Here is a 24,253-nt window from a genome sequence, read left to right as displayed (position 1 = left end):
AGCCTAAGACATAGGTGCACAGCTGCTCAGCCAGGCCCTTTGGACATGTCTGCCATGGATGTAGGTATAAGACTGCATGGTTAGCTCATGGGCATGCCTCCCCAGGGCAGCCTGCAGGACTGTTTCTCAGGTCCATATTAGGGGTACACAACCATTGGGCATGCCAGGGCTGTTTTTTCAGGTGAAGGGTGCTGTATGGCTGCTACTCAGGTCCTGAGCATGAACGAATAGCCCTTCTGCTGCCCCAGAGGCGTATCAGCTGCTTGGAGGCTCCAGGGCAGTTGTCTCTTCTGCTTAGGGGAGGATATGCAGTAGTTTGGCCAGCTCAAGGGCAGGTTGCCCTGGGTGGGACTGGCAGACTGTTTCTCCAGCTGGAAGTGTGGCAGCAGGGTTTGATTTCCCTACTATACTTAATCAGAGTCACAGCCAATTCATGCAGCTGGAGTTGTGGCTTTCAGCCACCTGTGTTAGGCTTGGTATAATAAAGAGGGGGCCCCAATGCTGGAGAGATGCAGAGGCTACTGGCCCCCAGAGCAGTGTACTCCTGGGGCAGCTCTGGATGATGCCAAGCTGCAGCAGCTTGGCTTACAGGGGATTGGTACGAGTGGAGCATGCATCATTTGTCCTAATCTTGGGCAATGCAGCTGCATAAATTCCCGGAAGCTTTCCAAACTGGGATCAGGGCTTGCAAGGACTATGGAATTCTCCTGTAGTAAGGACCGTAGGTGTTTGTCAGGGAGATAAGGTCAAGGAATGATCTTCGGCTTACCTTTTCCTGACACAGAAGTCCATCTGGACTCCAAACAGATGTGATTTTAGTCAGGGAGATGAGGCTGCAGAAGCCGTGTGCCACCACACTGCCTTCCTGGACTACAGTGACCACAGGTGCATCTCCACTCCTCTTCTATACTCCAGCACTCTCCCTTCGACACTCAAGTTAAATCATAACTACTTGTTGTCTTAGTCCTTTCCCATGAGGGAGTGGGGGATGAATGCCAGGTGTCTTCAGTCAGCCGTCTTGCTGGCTTTGTCCTCTTACTTCCAGAAGATACATACTTAAGCATTTGTCAGTATGGGGTGAGATATTCCTGGTTGGCCTCTCCTTTCCCAGCATACAAAACCTATTTTGGCCCCAGATCCCACAGGGTGTGCCGTTACTAGTAAACCTTGCAGCTATCACAGGGTGAGCACCTGCTATGTCTCAAGAGCAGGCTCTGAGACTTAAACAGTTTGAATTTCTGTGATTCAGACTGACAATTTTCTGTTTAATATAAGCTTTCACAGTAAATCCAAACTTTTCTCTAATTTGTGTTGTCCATCTTATAAATAAATATTCTGGGTGCCTCACATGAGTACAAAATGAGTTTTGCCAGAAGAGTCCCTTACAAGTAAGACTTACTTACCTTCTTGGAAAGGTGCAAAGCAAGCATTGCTCCTGAAGCCCTGAAAGTGGTTTTGAGACAGTTTGTGGATTTTTACTGATACACAGCAAGGCGGGTTCAAATGCCAAATATATGAACCTTTCTCCATTCTTATGTAAGGGAAGGATATCAGATGTACTCAGCACAGCATCTTAACCATACTCTTGCCTACTGTTCAACAATACAAAGAAAACTGTATACCATTGAAAAATAGTAAAACCAATGTATTAAAGGATATGAGTAAACTGAGATTAAAAGTTTAAAAGATCACCTCACAAGATATTACTAAACCAAAAGCTATGTTAAGTATCCAGGATTTGGCATCTGCTGGTAAAGATTATTTTGGTAGAGGTCTCCCTTTTTACACAGATGCACACTGGGACTCTGATTCCCAGTCTTGTCTGTTCCTTGCAAATGTCATTTATTGTACATGAATTTCCTGGAGCCAAAGAATGCCAATAAATAAGCATATACAGCACCTACTGAAATTTGGGATAGTTAGATCTCCTCTCAAGGGCAGGACCCATCCTAAACATAGGTATACAATGCAAAACTCTTGAAGTAATCTATTATTATTATTATAACACATTATAAATTTGTCAGATCTTTTTTTGAAGTTTGTATCTCCAGGAAAAAAAAAGAAATACCATATATTAAACAACAAAGAATGAAGAAGGGAAATGTAGGAGAAAAAGCTTTCAGAATTATAAGATAATTTTAAATGGGTAAACAAGGCCTTCAGTAGTAATCTGAATGAGATGGCTAGACACACATCTCCTAGTATGTTACATTTGAATATAATACTGCTGTGTCCACTTAAATGACTCTGCCTTATATTTATAATGGTTCTGTTCTTTCCCTCCTGAGTAAGACTACGGCACCCTGAATAAATGTATCAAAACACTTATAACTTTAGAATTACCTTTTTACTAGATAGAATTTAAATGATACTTTTCCTATTATACAGCTTTAAGTCCTGCATTTAGCAGAATGCCTGACACTATTCCTAACATATTTACTTAATTATAATGAATTGTTTACATTAAAAGTTACCAATATTTAAGCATAATGCTGAAATCAAAGTTGCACCACCATTTGATGCAATTTCTGGTTTAAAATTATCCTATTATGTGTGGTGGTTCTTTTTCAAATTGTGATGTAATACCATGAAACACCATGGTAATACATCCTGTAATCATGTGAATCCTGATTTTATGTAGTTGGTGATTGTCCCCTGCCCTCAGGCAGATTAAAACTAGAATTCCTGCCGGGCGCGGTGACTCAAGCCTGTAATCCCAGCACTTTGGGAGGCCGAGGCGGGTGGATCACGAGCTCAAGAAATCGAGACCATCCTGGTCAACATGGTGAAACCCCGTCTCTACTAAAAATACAAAAAATTAGCTGGGCATGGTGGCTCATGCCTGTAATCCTAGCTACTCAGGAGGCTGAGGCAGGAGAATTGCCTGAACCCGGGAGGCAGAGGTTGCGATGAGCTGAGATCGCGCCATTGCACTCCAGCACTCCAGCCTGGGTAACAAGAGCGAAACTCCGTCTCAAAAAAAAAAAAAAAAAAAAAAAAGAATAGAATTCCTTTATTCTAACAGTCGTTGATAGCATCACACAAAAATGCTGCTGTTTCCACTGCCACTACAACCACATTTAACTAAATGTATAATTAAAATACACTTTAGATCTTTCCAGGATATTCAGGTTTTTTTTACTTTTTCTAGCATATATTAAATACTGATTAAATCCAATAAATGTATTGAAATAAGAAGTATCGACTCCCTAATAGGTAGCATTGTCTGAGGAGGAGATAAAGGTAGTTTTCATCACCCTTTACTACAAGCCATACATCTTGATCTACCTTCAGATTTTTCTTAATGTTTCTTCCAGGTAATTTTAGGAGATGTAGTGTTGAATATTGTATTCAACAAAGTTTGTATTTGTTGCCAAATTCTGCATTTCCAAATTCAGATGCCACTGAAATGGGGCAACACAGATCTATAGACAGAACAGTATCCTTGAATGTGGTTAGTAAAGTTTTATAATGGAATGCGATAAACCTTAACATATTTAAATATATTCAAATAATTTAATTATAGAAAATGATCATTTCGTCTAGCGGTTATCAAATCTAGCTATGCCTCAGAATCACCCAAGCAGCTTGTTAGAAAGCATAGACTCCCAAGTCAAATACATAGTAATTGTGCTTCCACATGTGTGGGTGAGGTGCTAGAATTTGTCATTTTAGCAAGCACCCTGGGTGATTTTGATACCCAGCCAAACATTTTGGAATCACTGACCTAGTACAATGCCCTACAGACAGGAATTACATTTAATTCATCTCTGTATTACTAGCTAGATCAGCAAAGTGCCATGTACGTAGCAGGTGCAAAATAAATGTTTGCAGGAGGTAGGGCAGAAAGTTGGTACAAAGAAAAGTTCTGTGACTTGCAGAAGTTCCTCCAGTTAAGAAGCATTAGAACCCACTTCTTATTTGACCCAGCAGTGGAGGAACAAGGTCTTCGGGATCCTCTTTTAACTATTTTTCCAAACAAGTGTAAGATATTAAATCTATCCAAAATTGGTCTCATAAGATTAGAGTATGGACATGCAGGTGTATATGTTCAGTGGTATGTTGCAGGTACAGTTCCCATCTCATCTTGCAAATTTCAATATAGCAGTTTCTCTAATTTTTAGGCATTATAAAATATTTATAACTCTTCCCTGCTTCAGTGCTTTAATATGAGAGTTTGTTAAATGCTTAAAAGTACATTGTGTAGTAGGTTCCTTGAAGCCAGAAAACAAAATGTCACGGACATCACTATTACTTTTACTTCTCTCATCTACCCTCGGAAAGTTTGTGGCCAGTTATCAAAACTGCAGGTATTAGATGACTCTTACAATGCCCCTTTGATCTATTGTACTAGAATTCAATCACATTTCCAAATAAGTTTTCAGTATAAGAGAGGGTAATGCAATGGCATTCTCCAGTTATTGCATCAACATTTTAGAACATGGCTACCAATTTTCCAGAAGGAGGAGGAACAGTGAAAAAAAAAAAAAGAAGGAAGGGAAGGGGAGGAATAATAAGAATCCTTAAGTTGCAAACTCTTCACTTTCATTTGTATTATCTCCCATATGACGCACCACATGGATCTCGTTTACAAGGGCATTTAGAAAGTTGTGAATCAATTTGCCCAAGAGTTAATACCACTTATTACTTGGGGGGATTTTTAACCTCTCAGTAGATATCCTGAATCATAGTCATCTGTTCTTAAGTCCTGCAAAAAAGACTAGTTTGACTGTAAATGAATATGTTATTTGATAACTTCTTTCATTTTCTTCATCAATATGAATGATACTGACAAGCTCCTTTAACCAAGTGATAATGTCATGACCATCTTACACTAAGGGGCTATAAATGGGCGGTGGGAAAAGTGGACTTTAATAAAACAGCTGTGCATTGCTGTAGAAACCAGTGAGAGAATATCCAACTTGAAATGATCTAACTTTTAAACATATGAAGGATTTTTAAATGCACTAGTCATATCAACCCCCCAGCATACATGATGAGTATTAAAGTACCTTTTCTCTAACTTATATGCTGGTTCGTGGGTGTGCGATTGGGAAGGGAGTTAGAGATGCAGGTTAAATAGATAACTTCACTTGCCTGGGGTAATCTTTTTTTAATGTTTTCCCTTTTGTTATTAATTGTAAACTTTGTGAATCAGTTTTCCCTTCAAATTTCTTAGGTAAAAATTAATGCAAGGCAGTGATTAAGAAAATTTAAGAAAATTTAATTCAAATCATTTGAACCAAAGCTTAAGACTTTGAAGTAGGATGGAAACTGAGAAAATGCCACAGGTGATCATTGCAGGATGAAAGTAACGGGATGGTTGATGGAAAGCCCAGTTTACTTCTCAGGTTAGTAACCAGCTCTGCACTGGCCTAAGAGGTTGTTTTCCGTTAAACAGTCCAACTCAGATCATGCCTTGCTTTCCATGGCCCAGATATAGAGACTTTCTACCATTTAAAGTGAATACCATCATATGTGTTCTCCAGTTGGTAAGTGTGTACTTCAAATGACTATTTCCTTTTTAACTCATTAGTAAGCTTCTGAATATTTTCAATTTTTTTAATTACCTCAAATCTATAGCAATAGATTCAGTAGATGATCAATCCGTCACATATAGAATGAAATGGATTATGAAGTTTAAACTTCTGAAAGTGTTTTTCCTTTTCACCATCACTCCTGAGCCCTGATTACACTCTAGCTATTGTATCACTACACTCATAACACATTATTCCCCTTTTTTATCTAGCTGTTCATTTCTATCTTTTAGACTAGCAGTCCTCAACCTTTTTGTCATCAGGGACCGGTTTTGTAGAAGACAGTTTTTCCATGGTCTTGAAGGGGCGATGGTTTCAGCATGAAACTTCTACCTTGGATTACCATGCATTAGATTCTTATAAGGAGCGTGCAACCTATATTCCTCACATGCGCAGTTTGCAATAGGATTCACCACCTATGAGAATCTAAAGCTGCCACTGATCTGACAGGAGGTGGAACTCAGGCAGCAATGCTCACTTGCCCATGGCTCACCTCCTGCTGTGCAGCCCAGTTCCTAACAGGCCCCATTCGTGGCTGAGGGGCTGGGGGCTGCTATTTTAGACTACAGACATTTTAACGTTAGGGAAGATATCTTATCCATCATTGTATATTCCATGCTACCTGACATAGGAGCTACTTAGTAGATTTATGTTTTATGTGTAGACATGTCAAAGTTGCACCAAATATGAATGTGGGGAAGTTGTATTTGCTTTAGTAAAAAAAAAAAAAAAAAAAAAAAAAAAAAAAAAAAAAAAAAAAAAATGTTGAATCTACTTTTGTCTTCATTGACTTAGAAGTCTGAATTTATTATCATCAAAATAGTATGGTATTCACTTGTCATTTTCTTGCCATTTTACTCAAATTAATTTCAAAAGCCTCTTTTCTTTTGTTTTATTCTAGAACTGAACAATGCCACAAAAACTTTCTTTAAAAAAGAATATTTGAAAATAAAACAAAGCTTTCAGAAATCCAACTCTGCAAAATGGCCCCTACCAAGCTGCAGAAAAGCATTTCATCTTTTTGGAGGTAAGGAATCTAATGCTTAAAAAAAGTCTAGTAACTTTGTTTAAGGTCTCTTCTTAAAAGCAACTTCTTCCTGTCTCAGAAATATTAGTGGAAACATATTTTTGTATAGATCAATTTTAAACAAGGATTTTGCTAAGTATCTCCTTGCTAAAACCTACAGATGTACCTATGAAAAAAATAAAGACTATGCAATAAGAGCAAATTTGAAAACTAATGAGTAAATTGACTTTGCCACACTATCACTGTTTAGTATGTGGACAATGAAAATACATCTCAAAGTATCAGATTTGACAAAAGTCATACTTATGGCAGCAGTGGCCCATCTGAAGTGGCTGCTGCCATGAAGCGAGCTCCAGTGAAGGAGGCACAGCCCACTCCACAGAGTGGCAGGAGCCAGGAACAGGCAGGAGCCCCACCGTCCCAGGCAAAGCTGCAGCTGCTGAGCCATGGCTGCAGACCCAGTCATCCTTGTACTCTCAGGGACTGGGGAAGCTCCCTTGCCCCTACAGGCTCGGAGGTGCCTACTCCCACTGCCTGGCCTCTCCCTGCTCCTGGCACCCAGTCCAATTTCAGAGCAAAGTTGCAGCCAAGCCCAGGCACTGTCACGAATCAGCCAGGTGTGCACACACTCAAGGCAGTGCTGACGCACCAGCCCCCTGCTCCCTTGGCCCACTCCAAACTTTGGGTGCTGACAAGCACGGGAAGAAGGCTGAGGGGGGCTGAGGACAGCTAGGCGCAGCCTGCAGGCACCTCTTGGCAAGAATAGCCTGGGCACTGTGGGCACTGTGGATGACAGGTTGATGCTGGCAGGAAGCAGACAGGCTCCTGGGCAGAAAGGGACAGGTCCCCAGTAAAGCCCTACCTTCAAGGCAGGGACAGCTTGAAGACTGGGAGCTGGGCTCTCAGTTCTGCCAACCAGAGTGAGAATTTATGGTGCTTTTTCCAGGCCTGCCCATGGCTCCCCATGAACCACTCAGCATGTACTTTCTCCCCTTTTTAGCCCATAAAATCCCTAGGCTCAGGCAGACAGTTGGACAACTTATGTGCAGATATGGCCTGCCTCTGGATAGGAGCTGCCCACTCTGGGTCTCCTCTCCACTGAGCATTGTAGAGACAACGGGAAAACCTGCTGCAGATAGGAGATACCGACTGTGGGTCTCCTGAGAACTGTTCTGCCGCTCGATAAAGCTCTTCTCCACCTTGCTCACCCTCCAGTTGTCTGCATACCTCATTCTGCCTGGATGTGGGACAAGAACTTGGGACCTGCTGAATAGCAGGTCTAAAAGAGCTATAACACAATAAGGTCTGAAACACACCCCCCACCATGAAACACACTCGCCATGTTGTGGTCAATGACAAGAGAAGAACTGCGGCCCTTTGGGGATCCCAGGTGTAGAGAATCCCTGAGCCAGGGCTATGACAACCTCTTTGGGGTCCTACAGTTCCTGGAGTCACCAAGCTTCCTGGCACCACTCTATTTCCCTCATTCAGACTCAGGTTCCCACAGCAGAAGCCATGTAAAGTATATCTGGTCTAGCCACAGCCTCACACAGAGCACCTGGAGCTGCCTACCTCACGCTGGCTCAACCACACACCCCTCGCCACCCCACGCCTGGCTCGCACTTGGCAGGTGTGGGATCTGAGCCGGTAGTAAGAGCCAAGCACAGACTGCCTGGCCAAGTGGGTGGAACAAGCCCAGCAGGCACAAGCAATACTTAGGCAGAAGGTGCTGCCAGCACAAGAGGTTTCCAGCTGGTGAGGTGACAACCTAGGGATCCTATGACAATATTGACAAAGGCACTAGTACTCTGTATAAAGATTCTGAATAATGCATTTATTAGCAAAAGCTAAATTTATTTAATTTTAAATAAATTTACTTATTTAGCTTTAAGGCACCCTGACAAGGCTCTGCTACTTTCTACTGGTTCTAAACTTGTGGGACGACTGTATTTTGTAGTTGTCCCACAAGTTTAGAACCAGTAGAAAGTAACAGAGCCTTGTCAGGGTGCCTTAGAGGTGTGCAGTGGTCGAGGAATACCAATTTCTGGCTTCAGGTCTAAGTATCAGCATGGCTTCAAAGGTATCATAGGATCTATTTTTGATCTTGTAAAATAGGAATAATTATGTCTTCCCCACCTAACTAATATAGTAGTAAATATTAAATGGGCTAATGTGAAAGTACATTCCAAAGTTTAACTGATTGGACTATATAGATACAAGGAATAAAGGTAATATAATCTCTTAAACGTTTTTCAGCTTTGGGAATTTGTTACTGTATGAACATACAATATGGACATAACATATAATTTCATCTTTTATGAAACCACAGTTTATCACAGCATGAACTACTGTGCAGTTTTCATTATTTACAGATTTATGACATTACAGCACCTGGTAGGAAAGATCCAGATATGAGGAAATATGATCTTCAGGGAACAGAAGGAACTTCTGCATAAGACCAACAAGATCAGTACAGCAGTAACCAACACCTAAAGGAGATAGAAGCAGAGCCCCTATGGTTGTGGCAAAAGATAAATTGGTGCATAAAATTACTAATCTCAAAGAAAGTTAAATAAAAACCAATATAACTTTACACAGTGATTTGAATGAGGAAAATAGTTTAAGGGCATTAATAAGCACATCCTACTTTAGAAAGTAGTCAGTCACTGTAAAAACTTAGTATCTAGAGATTTGGTATAGACAGGTTTTTATTTATTTTATTTTTTTGAAATGAAATTTATTTTTTTAGAAATAAAATTTTTTTATATAAATTTAAAGAATTATTTTTTTTTCTGGCTCTATTGCCCAGCCTGGAGTGCAGTGGCACGATCTCAGTTCACTACAACCTCTACTTCCTAGGCTCAAGCAGTTCTTCTGCCTCAGCCTCCCAAGTAGCTGGGGTTACAGGTGCCCGCCACCATGCCCAACTAATTTTGATATTTTTAGTAGAGACTGAGTTTCATCATGTTGGCCAGGCTGGTCCTGAGTAATGAATGACCTCAGGTGACCCACCTGCCTTGGCCTCCCAAATGCTGGGATTACAGGTGTGAGCCACTGTGCCCGGCCATAGATAGGTTTTAAATAGGTTACATTTAGCCCCCTAAATAGGAAATTAAAGATAAGAAAAAACTAGTCTTAAAGTATTTCATACCTAAGAAAAAAATTTATCATTTCAAGTATGTTCTTTAAAATAATCCCCTGTATCCTACCTTCTGCCCTACACCCAAATTCTAAAAGAATGAAGTACCTTTACAATTACTCCATTTTCCCCTCTCTTTTTGTATTCTGAGGTCGTACAGAAGCTATAATTTAAGCAGTTGCTTCTTTGTGATTTCATCTTGTTTGTCTTCCCCATTGGAGTTCCAAAGAACTTAATTTTTTAAATGTGTGTTTATGGAGGAGATTCAAGGTAGCATTATTATACCACCCAACTTAAGAAATATGTATATTCTATCAGACGCTCAGCTGAGCTGGCCAAGAGCTGAGTTATCAGATATCTGGAGTAGCCTATTAAAGCAACAATCTGAAATTGAAAGAGTTAAGCCTTTAATTATTTACTGCAATATAAGCAAGAGTCTAAAACCAGAGGAAATGCTGAGTCCTCCTGTTCTGTTATCTCATGCAATGGTACACACTCGTCCAGGGCCACATAGAGCAGGGCAGAAATAAAGGTTCACTCACTGTTGAGAATGCCCCAAACAAAAGGCTCTAGCAGTTTTTCAGACCCTGAGGTCAGGAAGAGTGACAAAGAGGAAAGTCTAGGGATGGTAAAGCACTGGGTACTGAGTCAGAGTGGAGAAAAGTGTTTCCGCCTCCAACCTCCATAAGAAACACTTTGTAGAGGCACGGAAAGACCTCCAACCAAGCCCTCAGATAAATATAACTAGTAACAAAGGTGCTGGGAATAGGAATATAAATATGTGAATGTGTACATGCAGCCAGGGGAGACTGCGAACTTGACTGCAGCTCCCTTCAGACACTGTATTGCACTTGTTGTACACCAAATCTGGCTTTCTCCCATGAATCCTGCCAGATAAAGCCTTTGTAATGGTCTGTGGAGGCCTGAAAAAAAATCACACATAGGATTTTAATCAGGAACTGGACTCCTCAATTACCAGTATTACTGAAGCACCTTCTGTAGTTCTCCTTTGTTTACCACCTGCTTCCCCTGACATGTGTATTTATCGTTTCTTTGTATAAGTATACGTAAATATACTTAATCATGTTATTTAATTTTGCTTGTCTTCTAACTTTTATAATGGTAGCAATGTATATATTCTGCTTTGCTTTGTCATTCAATATGTTTCTGAAATTCATCCATTTCAGTAAGTATAGCCACATTCTTTTTACTACTACACTGTAGTGAATTATGTGAAAATATCCCAACCCAACTTATCCATTCTCCTGTTGGTGAACAATTGAGTGGTCCAATTTTTATTATAAACAGTGTTGCTATAAACAGTCTTGTGATGTCTCCTGGAGCATAAGGGTTTCTCTAGAATAAAGACCATTAGAAACTGGCTGGGTCATAGGAAAACCACATCTTTAACTTTATAACCTAGACCAAACTGTTTTCCTAAATGGCTGTGATGAAAAATCACCAGCTTTGACTACCACATTTGGTTTTTTCAGTCTTTTAGATTTCATTAATTTGATAGGTATAGAATGATATCTCATTGGGGTTTTAATTTCCATTACTGTGAGTGTTGATGGGGGCTGAACATAGCTTTATATGTGTATTGACCATTAAATTTCATCTGTGAAATGCCTTTTCACAAATTTTATTTTTCAGTTCATTGTATTTCTACTGTTTGGAAGTGTTAAAATACTTTCTTTGATTTTTTTTTTCTGTTAATTATATGAATGGCAGCTATTGTCTCCTTTTACTTTGATATATTTTAATGAACTTTAGTTCTTCAGTTTCTTTACCATCTTTTTGGTGTATACTTGCTTAAGAAATTCTTCCCTTTCCCCAGGGTCATGAAGATATTTTCCTATGTATTTTTCAAATAGTTTTAAAGATCTTTGAAATTGATTTGTGTTAATATAGTTTTTTACTGGATCATTTCTTTGTTGTAGGTAGAGACCCAGTTTCTTTGGCTATCTTTCACACCACCATTTGTTGAAAATAATTTATCATTTCCTTACTGATCTATAATACTAATCTGTCATATTTTAATTTCCACATGTAGCTCTGTTTTGAGGTCTTTGAGACCACTGATATAATTTTTTGTTACTATAACAATACCATACTATCTCAGTTACTAAAAACTTTATAATAAGTCTTTATATCCCCCCTTCCAATTTGTTTTGCTGCAAGAGTATCTTGGCCATTTTTTGGCCCTTTGCTCAATTCTTAAATCATCCTGTCTAGTTTCATGAAAAACTATGTTCTACTTGGGAAATGGGGTCCTATTAAATGTTTAAATCAATTTGGGGAATATTGATACCTTCAAGTAAAAATTCTTCTATCCATTAATGTGGTTTATCTCTTCATTTGTTTAGATCTCCTTTGATGTCCTATAATAAAGTTTTATAATGTTTTTATAAATACCTTGCACACCTTTTAGCTAGATTTATTCCCATGTACTTGGTATGTTGTCCTCTTCTCTTTTGAAAATTCAGTGCAGAAAAATTGTCCCAGTCACACTTAATTTATGGCTACCATCATCACTGTTCCACGTACTCATTTGTTTTCTGTGCATATATCTTCATTTATGAAAATGGTCTTATATATTGCATTGCTTCTCTTTTTCACCTAGCACTAGCCTTTTAAATCCATTCAAGTTGCTATGTGTACCTCTAATCTGTGACTTCTAATTAATGCTCTACTAAAGGGTGCACCGACCATATTTTATCTATTCACCGTCTAGAATACTTCCAACTCTCTGCCACAGTAAATCTCTAATGAATATCCTACTGTAGACTGTGAATAACTACTTGGTATACAGACTCCAAAGCAGAATGTCTGGGTCATAGAATATGAGTACACTTGACTAAATAGTGCCAACAGTTTTCCCACATGACTAGCCTAGACACCTATTAGCAGTGTGTAAGGTTGGGAAAAATTTGCGCTATGGAAAATGACAAGTGTTGGCAGAGAATGAGAATTAGAATTTTGATTTATATTCGTCTGATAATAATTTAAGATCATTTAAAATACGTGTTAGCCCTTCAGATGCCTCTTTTGTAATTACTTTGGTTATTTTGCTAAGGAGGTTTCTGCCCTTATTGGTTTTATAACATTTCTTTCATGTTCTAGATGCTAATCTTTTATCCACTTCAGACATTACAAATTTCTTCTGCCATTTTTATCATCTACATATTTGTCCATGGTATCTTTCATTGTAAGGAATTCTTAACTTTGATATTATTACTTTTTTTTTGCTTTGTGTCTTAAATTTTTAAGTTCTTCCCTAATTCCCAGACAACAAAGGTTTTCTTTCACTTTGATTTTGTTGTTGTTATTGTTATCTAAAACATGGTCTCATCCTATTACCCAGACTGGAGTGCAGTGGTATGATCACAGCTCATTGCATCCTCAACCTTCCAGTTCAAGCAATTATCCCACTTCAGACTCCTGAGAAGCTGAGACTACAGGAGCATGCCACCATGCCTGACTCGTTTTTGTATTTTTTGTAGATACACTGTCTCACAATGTTGCCTAGGCTGGTCTTGAACTCCTGGCTCAAGCAATCCTCCTTCCTTGGCCTCCCAAAGTGCTAGGATTACAGACATGAGCCACCATGCCTGGTCTCACCTAGATTTTTTTAAACATTTTTTTTTGTAGTTTTACTTTTCACATTTAGGTCTTTATCTAGAATCCCTTTATGTTTTGTTACAAAGGGTTCAACATCTGTTTTTTTTTTTTTTTTTTTTCATATAATAGCCTACTTTTCTGAATATCATACAGTCTTGCTGAGATTTTTATATGGTTTCCCATTGTTGTCTAAAAATATATTGATATTGGTATGTTGATATCATACTTAAACTTATGAAATTATCTTATTAAGTCTATTTATAAGGTTTTTGGGGCTTTCATTGAAGACAGTATTATCCTAAATAAGGACAGTTTTATATCTCTCCATTCCGTGCATATGCGTCTTTCTCTTTTTACTTGCCAGATTTTCTGAGCAAGGACTTCTGTTCGATTTTGAACAGAAAAGTGATCATAGCATCCTGATTTTGAAAGGAATGCTTTTAATATTTACAAATAGGTATAATTGTTGCTCTGTATTCTTGGTAGGTACCCTTCATCAGGTTTTAAGAATGTTCTCATCTGTTCCTAATTTCAAATACCTGTAGTTTTTCTTGAACGGAGTTTAATTTTGTGAATGTTTTTTCAGAATTTCTTAAAATGCTAATATGGCTTTACTTCCTCAATTTGTTAATGCACTGGATCATATTAATAGATTGTAATTGATGTTCTAATGTTATGACATTAGAACACTGCTAGATTTGGTTTGCTAATAGTTTGTTTCAGAATTTTATTTATGTATTTATAAGTAAAATTGTGTTTTTTTATACTGTGTTTTGTAAATTTCTTCCTAAGTCAGTTTACATATCTTTTTGCTGAGAATTTTTTTATTTTTGTTTCAAATTTGTTGGCCTTTGTTTATAATATTTTAATATATTTTAATCTCTCTTGTTTATCTACAGAGAGATATATGAGAGATATTCTACCCTGCAGAAAAAGTGACACTATTTGTCAATTTTATCATTCCATTTAAATTACCAAATTTGAGAATTGACTATTGTATCTTTATTTTCTATACATTTCTGTTCTTTATTAAATTCTTTGTTACTGTCTTTGGATTTATCCTGTTCTTTTTATACCACATTAAGTTGACTTTCTAATCAATTTGCATCATTTTTACTTTATTTAAATTATTGTTCAAGGCTATAAATTTCCCTCTCATGTATTTATTCCTCATTTCTAATTATTTTTATAATAAACCACGTAATTACACACTAGTTGAATCATCTTGATTAAAAATAACAGAATTGTAAAAAATCAGGGTTATGTTGGAAAGTTAGCATCTGTGATTTCAGGTTATACCACACTGTTTCATATAAGATGTCATCTATGCAACATTAATAGGTTCCGTAAGAAATTTACTTCTAAGCTTAGTTTTTCATGGTTGGTAGATGGAAGTAAGGTGGAAAGGGTGGGGGTGGGGGTGGTTATGGGAAAAAATAGACATTCCCATAAATGCTTTTGGCTCCACAAAATTAGTGTTTTTTTCACACAAAAATAATTTGCAAAAACAAACAGTTATAGATTTCCTAATCAAAGACGCTGGTATAAAGTCTTGAACTCAGGCATAAAACTAGCTAATACTTGTCCTTTTCACCCTATGAAGTATCTTAGATATATTAATAACACTAAACAGATATGTTTTAAATTTTTTCTTCTGACAAATACATATTTCATGTTTGATACATAAAATGGGTAATATGAAAAGGAATGGAAATATTCTAGATAAATGTGAGCTAGTACTTTAAAAACTTTTATTAGATACTAATTGCACTGATGATTCTGTCAATTTTAATTCCTTTCCCTGATGTACCTCCCATTTCCAGGCATTTTATCCTCAGTTTATTTGAAAGTATCCAATTGACGGAGTTTCTATCTATGCTATATTAATTTATTTCCTTAGAAACCAATCATTCATACATATATAATTAAATAGTGTATGTATACACACATACATACACAAAGCAAAGTAGCAAAGAGTTTTAACTAAATCATTTTTGTGAAAAGTTCTATATTGTTGAATTTCTTTTCTAGACATACTGAAGTCAAAGGAATTTTTAACAAGAATTAAAAATTCCATGTCTTAATTTTACTCACTGTGACAAAAACATGCAACTGAAATGCAGGTGTCTGATATGTATTTATGACAATTCATCCATTTTTCATGAAAGCCTAGGGAATTGTTTTATTTGGTCATTAGTTTGTCTGAAAGTGTTAGATTGGTGCTGCAAGTTTAAACATGTTCAGTATAAATCAAAGAACTCCACATGGAAAAAAAGGATTATCTCTAATAGAAAACAAAACAGTACATGCTTACACAGCATGAGTGTGAACATAACCCAGAAATCTGCCTTCTCAGAAAGTTGGAGGTAAGTCAGAGAAAATTTAAAATATGCTGTGGACTAGGAGCTGCCTTGGAGCAGAAAGATGCATTAACCCTAACATTTCCTCTGAAACTGCAAAAATTGTGTTCACAAGATAATTTAGCAGGCCTGCAAATTCTGAACTTTTTCATTCTTTTTAGTTTGGCAGAATCAGGTTCTACTTTTTTTGTTACACAGTTTAGAATTTCAGAATCCTTTTGCTTCTCTATTAAGTTTATGATCAAAATGACCTATAATGCAAATTGTACCTTTTGTTCAAGTATCACTACTTCTAACTTATTTTAAAAATTATGAGCAGTGTTTCATTCTCTCCTTTCCTCCCTCCCTCTTCCTTTACCTCCTTTCCTCTCCCTTTACCTCCCTCTTTCCCTGTGACTCTTCCTTTTGCACATACTCTCATGATTTTTATTCTTTATTTCAGATATATAGAACTTGCTTGTTAATTCCATATGAAATTGGATGTTGGTGGGATATGATGCCTTCATTTTAAAGCACTTGCATTTATAACTTAAGTGCACATGTATGCTTGTGAAGTAAAAATTCAACCACTAACCACAAAACTTCTGAAATTAGCACAAGAAATAAATTATCCTGGTGTGAAAGGGTGCCCTTGTTGTCTTGACCTTAGCCCTGATCTTACAGTTTTAATAATGTGTCCCAAGATAATGCTTTACCTAACTACCCTGCAGAATAAGTGATACCAAGTAAAAGTGTTCAAAGATATAATAAGATGACTGATACTGGATTTTTTTTAACCTTGGTGAAGAAAGGGTAGTGAAGGGTCTCAGTATAGCTCCTAATTCAAACTAGACTGTTGATATCAGTAAATGGTGCCATTTAATTTTAAAAAAATCCAGAAATGTTCAAGTGTTCTAACGTTTGATCTCTGTTGGGGCCATGGACAATATATTTACACATTGTGTATCATTGTGGGAAATTGTGGCCAATCCTGGTATAGAATATGAAGATTGAGTATATAGGCCTTAAGTGAGATGGTGGAAAACCTACTCCATTTCTGGGAGACTTCATGGGAGGTTTAAGTGTAGGTTTATCCTGTTCTACAATCATGAAAAGAAGAGTGCTCTTGGGGTGATGGTGGATATCACTCCCAGGACACAGAGGTGAGCAAAGAGCACAAAGGTATGCTGAGGATGAGTCCATGTCTATGCAATGGCTGCAGGTTATTCTTGATGTTGTGTCACACCTTTTATCACAAATGATCAAAAAATGTTATGCAAAGTTACAGCAGATCTCTTCTACACAAAACTTGAGACACAGTAGCAAAAGGGGGTTCAGGGCTGTCCTCTTCTGTGTTTCAGCACTAGAAGAGTACAAATCTCATCTGATCATCAGCAGCAAAGATGGAATTGGCAGATGAGGAGGCCAGGTTAGAGGGATGAATGTGACCTGATTCTGAGTACAACGATGAGAAAACCACCACAGAACTCTGAGAAAGAGCAGGGACAGATATAAGTCAAGTATATTATTTATGGCAACAACAGGAATGGGAATTTCTGCTTCTGAGTAGGATATAGTAAGTGGTGGCAAGCCATCAGTCTCTGTGCAGATATCTGGGGAAAATTATAAATTATAAAAATCATTTACAAATGAATTTGAGAGCTATGAAATTAAAGACTAGGTGAATTAAAACTCCAGTATGGTCAAAGCCCCTTAGGAAAACTAATATTGTCACCTCTTTGCTTTACTGGGAGTATTTTTTGAGTCTAAGCATTAGTCTAACCATAGGCAGAGGACTCTAGAAGGGGGAGGAGAAATCGGCAGAAGTTTTGATAACCATAGAGACTGACATGTCATATTGGAAGGAGTTCAAACATATGGCCGACTTTCCACATGAGACATTTGCTAAGAGCTTTTGGAGTACAAAAGGCTAAAAAAGTTGGCTAAAAACAACAGAATGAAATCGCTTGCAGTCTCAAAGTTTAGGAATCAAGTTATCCTACATAAAGGGACCTATTAACAGATATGTAGCAACATCCACAACCTCAGAAAAGCACAGCTTTCAGATTAGAGGAGCTGGGGACCTTAGAAACTGTTGAGCAAAAAATACAGAGAACCATGCTTTAGTAAGGGGTCTAGACCTGAAAAAAAACAGAACACACTGGACACAAAAAAAATTCTGCAATCCCATTGTGAACTTCATAATGCTTTGGGGATAAAGTCCCATTAAAGGAATGAGGCTACAATAAACACAGCATATAGGTCATGTGTCCTTAAGACATTTGAAATTCAATTGAGTACGATGAAAGTGCAACCTAACTTTGAACCCAACCCTGCTTATTCATTATTAGATTGAGGAGACAAGCCTCTCATTCTATCTGCCTGACCAAAGAAAGGTCCAGTACTCTCTGGAGAAAAATGTCAACTTCAGTTTCCATGGATCTTTCATACAGTAAAAAATTAAGATATATGAAAGGGTTAGGAAAATGTGACCAATAATCAAAAGAGAAAGTACAAAATAGAAACACGTCTCCCCATTGATCTAGATGTTGGAGTTAGCAGACTAGGACTTTAAAACAACCATTAGGAAAGAAAAATCAATGAAAATAGAGAAGAAGAATAGATAAAAAGGTAAAAACTGCCAATAGGAAATAGAAGCTATAAAAAAATTAAACAGCCTGGGACTACAAAATGCAATCGCTGAATTAAAATGCATTATATGGGTTTAACAGAAGACTATGTGGGACATAATCTGTTGAATATGTATAATTGGAGACCCTGAAGGAGAAAGAAGGGAATAGAAAAAATATATCTGAAGAGCTCATTGTCAAGAATTTTCCAAAACTGAAGACAGACATCAGTACATATTGCTAACTCTCAGCATAGCCTAATTAGGATAAACAGAAAGAAAACCATATCTAGAGACATCATTCAGAACAGTCAAACTGCTGAAATCAAAATATAAAGAAAAAAATCTTAAAAACATTTAGAAAAAAAAAGTTACCTTCACAGAAGCAAGGATGACTGACTTGAACAGAAACCACAGGATCAGACAGTGGAATTACATCTTTAATGTGCTCATGGAACGTTAAAGATGCTATTTAATCCTTACTGCTAACCAAGAATTCTTTACCTAGCAAAAATATCCTTCAAAAATGAAGGTTAAATAAAGACATTCCAGGTATCCAGTAGACCTACACTATAAGAAAAACAAGGTATTTCCTTAGGGCAAAAGAAAAGGATTCTAGCTGGAAGCACAGAACTTCGGCAAGGAGGAATACCAGAAAGGGTAATTATGTGGGTAAATATGAATAAATGTTATCTGTTTATAATGACAATATCTGGTGAGTTTAAACATAGAAAATGAAAGATATGACAGTTATTGCAATATGCTATATGCTGTGTGCAAAAATGGTGAAAGTGGTAAATGGAGTTAAAATGTTTTAAGGTTCTTACATTGTGACAAAAATACTAATTTAGAGTATACAGTCATAAGTAAAAGTTGCATAGTTACTCACTGTAGTAATCTACTCAAGGAAAAATGAATAAATGTATAATTAAAAAGCTAACAAGGACGGCTCACAGCAATTCTCTGGACTTCCTCCCCAAAACCCATAATCCCAGTTTACTCATGGGGAATATATAATGACTCTAATAATAATGTAATAACACTGGTTAATTGTGGCATATACTATGTTAATATTAATAAGGGAAATTGAGTGTGAAGTATACAGGAACTCTGTACTATGTTTAACTTTTCTAAGAACATAAAATTATTCTAAAATAAAACATTTATCAAAAACAAAAAGCTAATAGAGATGGGAACAATATAAAAATACTTGGCTTATTCATAAGAAAGCAGTAAAAGAAATAAATAATAAAGATCAGATACAACAAATAAATAAATGTAAACATTAAAAATTCATACTAAAATAGATTGGCAGGTGGGTTAAAAACAACAAGAACCAATGGTGTTTATAAGAAACAACATTTAAATATAAATGCACAGAAAGGTTGAAGTACAGAAAATTATATATATGTAAACAGTAATCAAAAGAAAGCAGCTGTGGCTATGTTAATATAAAAAAATTAGACTTTAAGTGAACAGGAATTACTAGTAAAAAAGGAATATTTTATTGTAATAAAGGACGCAATTCCATAGGAAAACATAAAACCATAAATTTGCATGCAACTTAAAGTTTCAAAATATGTAAAAAAAAGTTTAAATGTCAAAAAAATGTAAAACAAAAGTTGAAAGAATTAAAACAAGATAGAGATATAAATCCACTATCACAGTTGGAGATTTCAACACATCTCTCTCAGGAACTGCTAGAAAAAAAAGAAAAAAGAAAAACACGCTTACTCAATAATGGTGTACGGGATCCTTCACCTGTGAAGACTAGTGGCTGATCTGAAAGGTTAGGGCTTGTGTTATCAGTAGCTTGGGTCTTTGTGTTCAAAGTCCGTGCTTTGGAGTAGAATTGCTTACTTTTATCCCTTTCACTTCTATTTCCTGTACTGTAGCATAGTGGTTGCACTTTCTGAATCCAGGAAAGGCCTCTTTTAGCCAATTCACTCTTCTCATTCTCTTCTGCTTGTTACAGATTAAATGACAGTAACCTGCCATTTGTTTCTGAGCTCTACTTTATGCAGCTGAGTTAACCGAATAAGTAGACTGAGACTTCAGTCTTTAGGCTTAATTCTGTATCTTACTATTTATGTAGATCTCAAGATGAAGAGTAGAGAAGGGAACAAGAAGCCCTTCCTTCAAGCCAGTTAACCAATAAACCTTGCATTTAGGAGACTACTGGTGATTGCCTATATTAATAAAAGCAGTGTTTTGTTTCTCATTTGGCTAGTGATCCATTCACCAGACTCTAGATAATGCAATTTGCAAGGTATAATTTATAAACTTAACTTACGGCCCCCTAAATGGTTTCTAGCCAATCATCATAGAGAATTATCCACCTGAGTTTATGCACCTCCAGCACTCTTCTAATTTAGGAAAGCAATGAGAGCTTTAAAGTCAGGGATCCCATACTGCCCAACTCCAGAAAGCACTTTTTCCGTAGTTGTATACGAAGCGTGCCCTCTGGAGTAGTGCAGTGCACAGCAGAAGTGTCCATATATGGCACTCTATGTTTTATCCTTTTTCCTGATAAACAGGGTTTCCACTTAGTTTTGGCTTCTTGATCCTGAGGAATGCCTCTCACTGGAAAGATAACTATCAATAGGGGGCATTTCTTGGTCTCTGGGTAAAACTTTATCAGGAAATACCATAACTCCAACATTGATACAAGAGAAAAATAATGGATAGTAAATAAAATAAATTTTACATGTGTTAATTAAAGATGGATTGAAAAGATGCCATCTATAGTCTAAGCAATTTCTTAGTGAAATTTTCCACAACATTCAGATCTAAATGATTTGAAAGCTAGGATTTCTTTTTAAAGGCTGGGCCACTTCCAGTCAACCACACTCATAGCAATTGTCATGACAGATGCAAAAAGGAACATGTTATAAACAATTTGCTTTTCTTCATGTAAGTTAAGGATTGGATAATTATATAACTCACATTACTGACCAAACCCCTACTATTATGTATGAGCCGTTATTTTGAATATATGTAAAATATTATAAATTTATTTTAGATCCAAAAAAAATCCTTAAATTTGGAAGGAATTTTGTTCTGATTTTTTATGTGTGTGAAGTACAATTATATTGGTAGTTAAAATATTTTTCAAAATGACATGAAATAATCAGCTTCTAGGAAATTACAATTTGCAATCATTGATTTCTAGAGAAAGTAAAATGTTAATTTCCCAGATTAATTTCAAATCAATCAAATGAGCATTTAGTTTGATGATACTAATAAAGTGGTAAAGAACTTCCAGGAGAGAGAACCATCAGCATTCATAATCTTAATCTAAAATGTCAGGAATTGGGCTTCCCAAAATAGAGCAACTACAAAACAAGACCATTATTATGAAACAGAACTTTTCATCTAATCTTAGAAAATTCCAGGGTCTTCAACTCACTTTGGCAGATAAGGAAAAAAATGCACAAGGAAAAATAAGAGCTAAGGTTTGTTTTTTTTTTAAAAAAAAAAAAAAAAAAAACAATTTTTTAAAAAAAAAAACAATTCTGGCTACTATTTTCTTTTTTTTTTTTTTTTCTGACATAGAGTTTCGCTCATCACCCAGAAGTAGTGCAAGAGCACAATCTGAGCTCACTGCAACCTCCGTCTCCCAGGTTCAAGTGATTCTCTGTGCTCACCACCACCCCCAGCTAATTTTTATATTTTTAGTAGAGATGAGGTTTCATCATGTTGTCCAGGCTGGTCTTGAACCCCTGACCTCAAGTGATCCACCCATCTTAGCCTCCCAAAGTGCTGGGAGGTGTGAGCCACGGTGCCTGGCCTAGTTTCTGTTCTTTCATATTTATGGCCTTGACTGAGTCCCAGTGCCCAGGCGATATCCCAGACCAATTAATTCAGTATCTTTGGAGATGAGTCTCAAACCATGAGTATTATTTAAGGCTCCCCAGATGATTCCTACATGCAGCCAAACACTCACGGTTAAGATTACACTGCTCTAAAAGATAATAGGACTTGGGAATATAAGAACAGAATTAAGAATGGAAAGGTACCTTGAAAGATTATTTTGTTTATACTCTGACTTGTTTATTTTCTGCATATCGGAATTATGATGAAGAAAGAATTAATCAGAAGAAACGCAATGCTATAAATAAAAGAGATGAACAGTGTTTGCCTTACACTGAAATAGTTAACTCTGGCATAGTATAGTGATACTTTAATAGTGCATGGCTATTGTCCTTTTGTATAGCAGATACAAGTTTGGTTGAAACTACAGTGCAAATTTAAGAAATCTGTAAGTAACTGTACAAACTGGAGTTTAGCCAATATGCCGAGAACAACAAGCACCCTGGGGAAAAGACCATGGGATTTGTGAGACCACCAAGTGTTTATAGCATTTCAATACCATATTCAAGGCATTAAGTTTATTTGCCTTTTTTTAATCCATAAAAAATTACATTCAAAAAAGTCTGTAAAAAAGAGGAGTGGTTTTAAATGGATGTTAAGGTAGTCCCAGAAGAGGAAAAGAAATTTCAAAAAGTAAGGTAACAACTATCTGGAGAACACGGAAGGGCCAGTTCCAACTTCTTTCTTTTGGAGACTTGAGGAGTACATTAATGATCTGAAGATAGGCTTAAAAGTGTCAGACCTTTTTTGCCAGGTGGTGGAGCTGCTAACATGATTTACCATCCATAACTGTAGCTGCATCTTTCATTCTTGTGGTGCACATGAAGTAGGGCATATTTATTATGATTTAAAACAGATTAATATTAAATGAAATATATACTCACAAATTTCAGCAGCTATTAGAGCATTCACTAAAATAGGACAATATGAAATGTTTTAATATTTATAGATGTATAATTTGCAGTTGAAAACTTGCAAACAACTGAACAGTTTAAATTTGAAATCTTTGCCTTTACCAGTAACAGGACTGTGTTATTAACAAAAGCAGCTTCAAATGTTATTCACTCAAAAATAAAGTGTTGCAGAAAAACTTCATAACTATGCTGGCAATGAAATGGATTTTGTTGGCAAAATCTTACTCTACATACCTGTTTAACTTTGCAAAGATTATATTGTAATAATTCAAGATTTTGTTAAGAAATAATGGATACTACTATTATGTAAACAAGACCATTATTTTGTTAATAATAAAGATGCTACTGAATTATATTATCACTTAAAATATGTATCTTATGCATTTCTGGTATGCTGAAATAGTGTATAGGTAGTTGGATATAATGCAAGTTTATATATAAATTATGGATTTTATATAAATCTAAATATATTTCATTATATGTTATTAATTTTTCCATCAATACTACATTTAAATATCTTTTTCTAAAATAGCAAAAAGAGAAAGCAATAATACATACTACAGGTACTATGTGTTCTTTTGTTACTTTTTCTGGCCTGAGAAAATGAAAAGCCATAGAATAATTTCTAAAAATATCCCGAAGAGAATTTAAGAGAGAATTTGAGAGAATTTAAATGACTTTGGAAAAAAAAAAAAAAACCTATGCTTTCAAGTTATTTTATTCTGCATTCTTTAGAGTCCTAAGAATTCACACATTAAAAAAGGATAGGTTAATATTCACTTTTAAAAGAGATTATACAAACAACTGGTGGCCATGGGAGGTTTTTCAAGCTGAATCTCCACTTCCCTTCAAATGAGCACTGACTTTGTCAGAAACACAAGCAGCAGAGCTATGAAAAGTTAAGACATAATAAACTGAAGCAATAGTGATTTTTTAACCCTCAAAACAAAATAATCTCAACCAGATAAATTTTTTTTCTAAATTGAATTGTCATTAAATTGAGTCTGACTTTTCTGAACAACATTTCCTGTTGGGATGATATTTAAAATATTAAGTACTAGTAACAAAATCTGTATATAAGTCTAAAATTACCAAATAGATTTCTTTTTGTTCTCTAAAAGACTATATATATTTATAAAACTGATTACCAAGTGATATAACTTAATATTAACCA

At 36.3% G+C, this 24,253-nt stretch overlaps 1 protein-coding gene across 5 annotated transcripts in view; it reads left to right on the top strand.

Moving 5' to 3' along the window:
• RNF180 (ring finger protein 180) overlaps positions 1–24,253 on the top strand; it is a 237,554-nt gene that overhangs the window by 189,396 nt on the left and 23,905 nt on the right. For all 5 annotated transcript variants that reach the window (XM_074385564.1, XM_074385554.1, XM_074385549.1 and 2 more), the window contains one exon: positions 6,439–6,564. In XM_074385564.1, coding sequence (XP_074241665.1) covers positions 6,439–6,564 — 126 coding nt within the window. The remainder of the gene's footprint in view (positions 1–6,438; positions 6,565–24,253) is intronic.

This window comes from Saimiri boliviensis, chromosome 1 (genome assembly GCF_048565385.1).
Source record: "Saimiri boliviensis isolate mSaiBol1 chromosome 1, mSaiBol1.pri, whole genome shotgun sequence".
Classification (NCBI taxonomy): domain Eukaryota; kingdom Metazoa; phylum Chordata; class Mammalia; order Primates; family Cebidae; genus Saimiri; species Saimiri boliviensis.
Note: the sequence above shows the minus strand (reverse complement) of the source record. Positions and strands in the feature narration are given on the sequence as shown.